This window comes from Glandiceps talaboti, chromosome 8 (genome assembly GCF_964340395.1).
Source record: "Glandiceps talaboti chromosome 8, keGlaTala1.1, whole genome shotgun sequence".
NCBI lineage: Eukaryota > Metazoa > Hemichordata > Enteropneusta > Spengelidae > Glandiceps > Glandiceps talaboti.
The window spans coordinates 12182677-12191946 of NC_135556.1; the positions used below are offsets into that span (position 1 = coordinate 12182677).

Below are 9270 nucleotides of genomic sequence, written 5' to 3' on the forward strand. Positions count from 1 at the left end.
TTATAATGCTGGGAGGGTTTGTGATGCTGGAATGAGAGCTACTTGATGCAACCTGTAAACAGAACAGAGAATAAAGTTGTTAAAATTGAATGCAAGGTGTGGTTTGTATGTCTACGTTACAATGAAAACTCCACTCTTGTCAGTTTATATAAATATTTTGGTTTGAAAATCAAGTATGAGTTCTTCTCAGATACAGACAATTCTCAGAACCAGAAAATTATGTAACATAAAACATTTATGATGTAAGGTGATCACCTGGTAAGTTGAAGTAATTATTTTACTTGAAAACTACTTTTACACAGCTGCATGTATAATTGAGAAATTTTCAAGCTGAATCAATGTAAACAAAACTCTTACCCCATATCTGTTGAACAGTTTGGTTTTTTTAATTTAAAATGTGACAATCTTTCCATAAATAACTGTTCAACAAGTGTTTATTCAAACCTGATTCAACTTCTATGAATATGTAGAGTGATTGGAAGTTGACAGGCAACTTCTATCAACAGTAATGATCTATACCTCATTTGCCAGCAAATTATAATCCATGGAGATATTTATCAAGAGTTAAGTACTTTGTTGCACACACACAGTAAAACCAGACATCTCCAACATCTGGTAAATCACAGTCTCTACACGCCCCCTAAAATAAAATAAAAACTCCAACAAAACTTACTTTGGACTTTTGTATTTTTCTCTGACTGCTTGTTGTGGTTGATTGACAGAGTTGATATGAGATTGATGGAGATCACAGACACACTGGTGGATTTCAGAATAACTGTAATTACTGTAGTGTTCTAAAGCAGAAGTCTGAAAAGAAACAATGAGAGTAAACTTCTGGTTATTCACAACCCAAGATAAAAGTTATATCTTTGTAAATGTATGAAACTACTACCAAACAAGAGAGAGTATACAGTTTCAATTTGGCGAAATATGTTGTTTTTATCTTGCTGTGAACACACCCATTAAGTTTTGTGTTTGAATCTTTAATATTTGATTTGTTTTCAGTGAGATCAAATATGTATATACTTCTGCACTATCAGTGTATTTTGTTTATGCAATTTGTAACAAAAAACTTTGTGCGAGACATTACAAAATTGTGTCATCCAATTGAAACTCTATCGTCTCTGTTTTGGTAGTACTAACGTAATGGAGTTAAATCATAGGTTATTACTAGTATTATGTTAGCATCAATAATTCAAATCTGCCACATTTTCTTGTCTGAAAAAAGTCCGTCTTTCGAAATCAAAAATATCACTGCTGTGTGAAATAAAACTCATCAAATCTGAAACCGAGTGACTGAAACAGAAGTCAACTAAATGACTTCTAAGACTTATTGTGATCAAGTTTCCATCAGTAACTTACCCAAGGCTGTTGTCCTAGTGTATGATTGGCTAGACAAACAGCTGCAACAGCTATTATGGATGGTGTATAACGAATGTATGGTTCATATTCTTGTAATGTCAGTTCAGCCAAAAACTAAAAACAAAAGTCAAGAAAAGGAGAATTCTTTTATAAATCAAGGCACAAAATTTGTAAAGACCGGATTGACAACTTAAAAATAATGTAAAGCTGGACTAGCTGCAACCAGAACATTTTTTAAATTATTTTGTAGCTACAGTGACTTGCTTGTAATGTTGTGCACGTCAAATGAGATGTACAATATTGAATCAGCTATAGGTAAACTTGTGTGTGGCTCTACACATGATAGGTTACAATATATCCAATTAAAGGGAAACTACACTTCAGGAAATGAATTCATTCAATTCATAAACTATGGATTCTGGAGTCATTTCATGATTTGTATCACCTATAATTACTTGCAATTTAAAGAGGAGCATCAAGTTGATCTCATACATTTATAGGGCATCTTTGCTTTCGGCTATTGCATCATGGGAGTCAGCAGAAATAATGTATTCAATGTTTGAACACTGAATATTCATGAGAGCTGTTTTACACTGTTAGGGTATAGGCATTTGGGACTCTTGAATATATTATTTTCTGGTAAAATACACCTTTTCCCCCCAACAATACCTATTATTCTCCATCCAAGGTAAAGCAGTCGTTATTTTTTATAACATCAGAAATCCTTACCCTTGCTAGTTGTTCAGTTTTGCCATCAGCCTGTGCTGCTCTCAAGTACCGGTTCAAGAACACATTGATTGTTGGTACGGCCAAGTCAAACGATAAAACTTTCAATATAAGGTGCTCCATTCGTAAAACCTGCTTCTTGGTATATGTGTCGTCTGTGATGTACACAAACTCGCCGACTTCTGGAGGGTAAATTTCTTCAAATTTCCTAAATGAACCAAGAGAAAATATTGACAAGTTAGTCTCTTATTGTCCAATCTCACAAACAAATATTTTGAAGACATAATAACAATAAGAAATGCATCGTACCATATTTTTCATGTGTTTTCCCATTATGCAGTATTTATCAATATTACAAAGTAATTCTAGAAATTCAACTTTCCAGATTTTTTAAGCCATGCCAGACATGGAACAAAAATATTAAATATGGTACAGTACAAAACCCACACACACCAATCCTGATTAATTAACTCTAAACTGCCAACATTGGTTGCATGACCTAGTTAGGATAATTTGAGAGATTATGACGTGGACGGTCTTAGATGGTGTCGTAAAAGAGGCTGTGGTTTACGATGACGGAATCTTTAAGAATCTTTTCATCTACTTTACATCTGTCCTAGGAATGTGTTGTGGTAGTACAAACTACAAGCAAATTACTGTAAACCTGGATATTTTCACTAAAGATCTATTTTCGCTGGAAAACAAAAACAAGTAGTGACTAAAATGCCTTCTTGTATATGAAAACAATGTACCAGTCTGGTAATTATTAAAAATTGGTCTTTGAAAACTAGTTGAAAAGTGTAAAATTGCCAAATTTACTAGTAGCGAAAATATCTAGTTTTGCAGTATCTTACAATGGTAGTCTTCATTTGCAGAAATTTCATCAACAATCAAAACAGCATTACACAGGTACGAGCTGTCTGCCAACGCATTAGTTGGAAACAAAAGGCATGTTACCATGACGACGAATTGAACACTTCAATTCACACAAGATAATAAACCAGATAACCAACTTAGTTGTAACGGACACCTTGTGGTTGACTCTCCTCTTGTAGCCATACCAGCAGATCTAACCGATATGAACAGCACAACATGGAATTGTAACTTACGCTGCAAGGAACATACTGGCAGCACCGACCAACTGCAGTTTACTTCTAAGCACACTCATAGCTGAGAGAAACCTATCGATGTAATTGACAGATAAATAGAGTGTCTCGTTGTGTAGTTTGTACTCCTCGGCCACCTCTACCAGCCAGTCAACGAGTATACACCGCATACTTGATGTGATGTCGGGTTGCTTCTTCATATAACTTGCTTTGGGCCTATTTCTCGTCTGTTAACACCAAAATAAATTGTCAGCATGCATATCGAGAATATGAAAAAGATTCATGATCACAGAAAATGTTGATTTTATGTGAAAAGTTAAATAAATTGAACATTTATAGCAAACCATACAAATCATGTTGTGTGCTCCCCCAAGTGACCATAAAAGGCACATGGAGGAGGATTGGGTACTTATTTTGCATTTTTTAATTTATAAAAACTGGAAAAATTGTGTCAAAAATGTGTTACTGTTATTACAATAAGAAACAGTTCACTATTAATCTTTTTGCAATTTATGGAATTACAAACGAGGAAACCACGATAAAATTGCAAAATAAATACCTAATCCTCATCCTATAGCTTCATCATTTTACCCGGTAATGAAGCATGTTAGTTTATATATATGAATGGAATACTTTATGTAAATTAGTTTTTTTTTGGTTTTCCAATAATTGAAACATGTTGTGTCTGATTAATTATCTTTCTGTCAACTTGTACTTGGCTATGTACAAACAAATGCCCCTGGGAGAAAGAGAATTAAATGGACCTGAACAGAATACTGTTATTCAACATTTTGGACTTTACTACAATAACATCTTACAAAGAAGATTTTTTTGTTTATTTATTTATCTATTTATATGAGAGAGAGAGAGAGAGAGAGAGAGAGAGAGAGAGAGAGAGAGAGAGAGAGAGAGAGAGAGAGAGAGAGAGAGAGAGATCCAAATTCAAAACAACTAAAATGTCTACAGTTTGTCCATTTTTTGATACTTAATAATGAAAATATATTTGCATTGATGTAGAAGCTGCCTTTTCCTATTCGGTTCCATCATGAAGATCATAAATTCTTACAAAATGACCAAAAAAACCACCTTACCTCTGCTTCTTTTAGGTATGTAAAAATATCTTTAGCATATTCTGGGATAAAGAGTTCACCTTCTTCTGTGTTATCAATATCGAGTGGCCTCGAAGATTCACATATTTGTTGATCTAGTGATGTGTCTAAAACCATGGGAGATTCGCCTAAGATTTAAAAAAAAAAAAAAAAAAAAGTATTTATAGACAAGCAAGCAAAAACTTTACAGTAAAGCGCTCGCAAAGTTCCGGCATACTTCCGCGTCAATGTCAACATTGTATCAATTTCTATTCGAAGTGATTCGTCACACACAACGTACAAAAACACAGTCTGTGAAAACGCGCGGTGTTCCATTATTTACATCTACGTTCTCTCGTGGCTTGTGTACTGGGAAAAAACGAACCTTGGTTTCTTTGTCGAGTTTTCGGCTCTTGCGATGTATTTCACCAATCTAATAATATGTATGTTTTTTTTTCCCCAATAGCATTTATTTTAAAGAACGCATGGGACACCCCGACAAGTTCTCAACATGTTTAGGACAAATAATGGGCCCGCATATCCCGAGTTGAGACTCGAGTTATGTAATTATTCAGAATATACAGGTGTGGTGCATTCATTAAAATCAAGAAGGTAGAATCACGGGATTAAAATCATTATCAATCCAGTGAATTATAAAATACCACAAGACGACTAGCATTACCGTTTCACTGTCAAAATCTTACGTACGTTTTTTCTCTTTGTGTTCTCTCGGCTTTTTAAAATGGAAACCGCAGTACTATTTTATAAGGTTGCACAATGCCAATAACAAGATTTAAATGAAACAAAAGCGGAAAATAGAAAACCTACCTGACGACTCATCTAGTTCAAATAGATTTTGCCTGACTGATAAAGGTTCTCTTGATATAAGATTTGTGACTGCTGGGTTAAGTTGCAATTCAAGTTCGCCGTCTATTTGGTCCGTTACAGTTCTTGAAGATGTTGACGGTTCGCTGTCGAAGTGTATTGAAAACCCTTGCTGGGCAACAGCTGTACTTGGAATGACAAAGCCACCCTTTCCCGCCCTGGATGTTGCATTTTCGCTTTGAAAAGTACTGAAACAGTTTTCAGAAGTTGTAGCCTGTGAATAGAAGTATACAAAATTAGTTTTGTTTCACCCATTTTGAAATACCAATAATGAATTCGCACCAGATAGTACATTTACTTTGTTTGGATAATGGAACTGGACACTGACCTTTGCCGCGCGGAATGGTTGAACTCTCGTCGAATTTCCCGTTAATGTTCCCAATGCCGCTCTTTTGCTTGCCTGTGCATTACTTCTACTTGTTCCATCGTCTCTTTTGGTTTTCCTTAAAGCCGGAGCCTGGTTTTCAAAGGAGGTGGTAGAAGTGTTGGTGGTACCACTGAAAATCGACATGTTGCACCAAGACTTGTTGTAACGGCTCGTGATCAATAATTCCCTCGTACAACTGCAAATACTCTGAGATATCGGCTAACGAATTATTCCAAATTCACACAAGTTTGTGTCACTTATCCCAAGGAGTGGAATACAAATTCTGGTAAAGCTCCGCTCTAAGATGTTGAAGCAGGAGCAAATTCAGTACATTACAAAGCTTGGTCGTAGAAGATAGCACTGAAATGTGTAACGAAATATTGGAATCATTCAATTTCCCCGCTGCAAGTGCACATAGCCAATCACAGCGCTCGAAGTTGTCACGTGGTATTGAGGGTGACTATTTGGCAGATGGGGGTGTACGGATTGGCGGACGATGCGATATAGCACTACGGGAAAAAAACACTTTAAAATTCATACAGCATGTCGTGACTCAAATATTGAGATAGGAAATTATTTCAAAATTTAAATATTCCTGAACACAGATGTTCAGAATGTGCGATTACTCCTTTAGTTTACAAGCTCTCGCAACGAGCCAAACGAGATATGCCGAGAATAGTGATTCACACATTCCCAGTTCAATGACACGAACCTGATGTCAATTTCAAAATTTGATTACTGGCGCCACCAAAAAATAACAGATAATTTATTGTATGGGAATAGATACATGTATGTACTGGTATTATGGTATTGAGTATACTGAAACATAGTACACCATTTTAATAGTATACAGGCACGTAATACATGTTTACACGTTAGATTAAGAGTGGTATTTTCACTCAAGCATATTTGTTTGTGAATATTTATTTATTTATTTATTTATTTATTTATTTATTTATTTATTTATTTATTAAGGTTTGTGGATTTCTTGTGCTTCACTCTTTGCCGTCAGCTCAGAGAGATTACTCAGAAATCATAACAAAGACGCACTCGACTCGAAGTCAAATGCAAATTAATGTCACAAGTCTGTTTATTGATTGTGGATAACAAAGAGAGTATTCTTAGTCTTACGACTTGCAGTATTTTTTATATTTGTTTAGTCTTAGACAAATGGTTGTCTTGAGGGTTATTCCGGAATTGTGCTACTTTTAATTAATAAATGAAATGAAGAAAATATCCACGCCACATTATAATGTACGTACATGCCTATATGCTATTTTGCTTATATGTGTACTAGCTGTATCCAGTTATGTATGTATGTATGTATGTATGTATGTATGTATGTATGTATGTATGTATAGTATAGTATCTATCTATCTATCTATCTATCTATCTATCTATCTATCTATCTATCTATCTATCTATCTATCATAGACCACGTGATCAACTTAGTCTTAGATACGCACTCACATTCGACATCATTGAGAAAATCAATGACGAACAGTTTCGTTAAAACTTTAATACAAGACCACAGCAAAAGTTTCGTTCTCAGATATCGTTACATTTCAATTATACAAAACAACGATTGAAGGCAAATAAAGAATGAATAAGTAATAATAAACAAGAAACTTTTTTTTTTTTTTTTTTTTTTACATATTCCCCGTTCAGAAAACCCGGTGACCTGTACGCCTGGTGGTCGTACTAATGTTTTAAATTGAATTGATACCTGTACTGCCTTGTCTGTAATCAAATTGAGTTCATAAACCCGATGTCTTGTCAGTTCATACAAAGGCAGTCTTTAACACTTTCCTTTCAGTCTTGCACTAACGACCCGCTTTGGTTCTGCGCATTTCAATTCACAACTAAAAAGTGCTAAACGACATATTTGTGTATATGCGGCTGTGTAATGTGGGTATTTGAAAGAGAGACTGGAAGCCCAGGCTGCTCAGTTACATAGATTCTCTACGAGGAATCACAATGCAAAAAAGGTCTACGGAAAGAATCATTAGTTGGTGAATTCTTAGAAAATAGAAGGTCGGTATTTAATATTATTCATAACTTGTCCAGGACTAGGAGGTTTAAAAATCGAACTCACCACATTCGCACATCTTAAAAGCTTCCAATATTCATCAATTATAGGTGATACTTGTTTATTAGTACATTTTATCTCAAGATTTGCATACATGTTTACAAAAATGTAATAACAACTAAAGAAGACAAGAAACTAAAACTGTATGAAGTTATCGACTTATTAAATACTGTGTAATACGTGTCCCTCTAGCACATGGCAGCTCTGTTATCTGTTCTCCAGAGCATTCTAACTGTACAGCACCTCTGAGCTCTACATCGTAATGGAAACTAGCGCTTTATAAATTCACCGATTGATTGATATGATTGATATTATCAATTAGCAATTATATTAACACTCTGGTCCGTATCATGCACATAATTTCTTTGATTCCGATCTCTACCTGAGATAAGCTCTTTTACCATTCGGAATTTTCAAGACATCTTATAAACTGCTAGAAAACACAGTTTTGATTGATTGATTGATTGATTGATTGATTGATTGGTAGTCATGGTGATAATTTTAAAGAATCTGAAATCCATTTCTCACCCACCTGAAATATACCTAATATTCAGTGTTTTTCATCATTCAAGGAAAGTTTGTCAAAATCATCTACAGAAAATTTGTTATTCAAATATTTGTAATAGTTACCACGTTCTTGCAGACTCCACACACACATATTCTTACAGGTATTTTCACTTTTGTAGGGTTCATCCAGAGGTTCAAGCCAGGTTATGATTTTATCTAGAAGTCTTGCATCCAGTTTTGACTCTGGTAGAATGTAATGTAATATACTCACTTATTCTGAATATAAAAGATCTGAAAATTTACAGTTCAACATACATTTTGCATACTTCACACATGTACTTTCACTATTGTAGGGTTCATCTAGAGTTTAGAGCATGGTAAAAACCTTTAGCCGTTATTGATTACCCAGCAGACATGGTCTCCTAAATCGTTTATGCACGACATAACGATTGCTACAGAGGATTGCTATAGATTCGAAGACATGTAGGATAGGGTTTCTGTTATAATGTCCTGAATCAACACATCTTTGAATAGAATCTCTTGCCTCTGATAGAATGGCATGTAATGTATTCACTCAATCTGATTAAAACCTGATGCAGTAATATGACTCTATTTCTTCATTTACCTGCATACATATAGATTTCTGTATTTCCTACTTTTTGAGTTTGGTGTTCCGGGAGTGATTGGAGGGAGGCGATCGCTCCTAGAACAACAAACTCAGAAGCAGATGACAATATAGGAAGGAAATACAGAAATACAGAATCATTAGGCTACCTGACAATTCTCTACTATATGGGAGTGTGAGCAATGTTTTTGGAAATCACAAGATAGAAATAATTTTTTCAAAAAATGACCGTGGGTAAGGTTCAACAAATGCATTTCAAAAGACACACAGACACAGACACAGACACATACATATACATATATACATACATACATACATACATACATACATGCATACATGCATACATACATACATGCATACATACATACATGCATGCATGCATACATTCATACATACATACATACATACATACATACATACATACATACATGTACATACATACATACATACATACATACAGCATAGGCAATAATTGGTGTAAAATCTATATTTTTTAAAAATATTTATTCAACATC

The 9270-nt window shown here is 34.7% G+C and overlaps 1 protein-coding gene across 1 annotated transcript; it reads right to left on the reverse strand.

Moving 5' to 3' along the window:
- LOC144439124 (G2/mitotic-specific cyclin-A-like) lies at window positions 1-5735 on the reverse strand. The gene is made up of 8 exons (XM_078128390.1): window positions 5496-5735; window positions 5111-5381; window positions 4286-4431; window positions 3198-3421; window positions 2092-2296; window positions 1363-1476; window positions 674-807; window positions 1-52 (listed from the first exon to the last, which is right to left on the reverse strand). Exons 1-8 carry the CDS (start codon window positions 5676-5678, stop codon window positions 1-3), a joined length of 1329 nt encoding a protein of 442 aa, XP_077984516.1. The 5' UTR covers window positions 5679-5735.
- Window positions 5736-9270: the final 3535 nt, after the last annotated feature.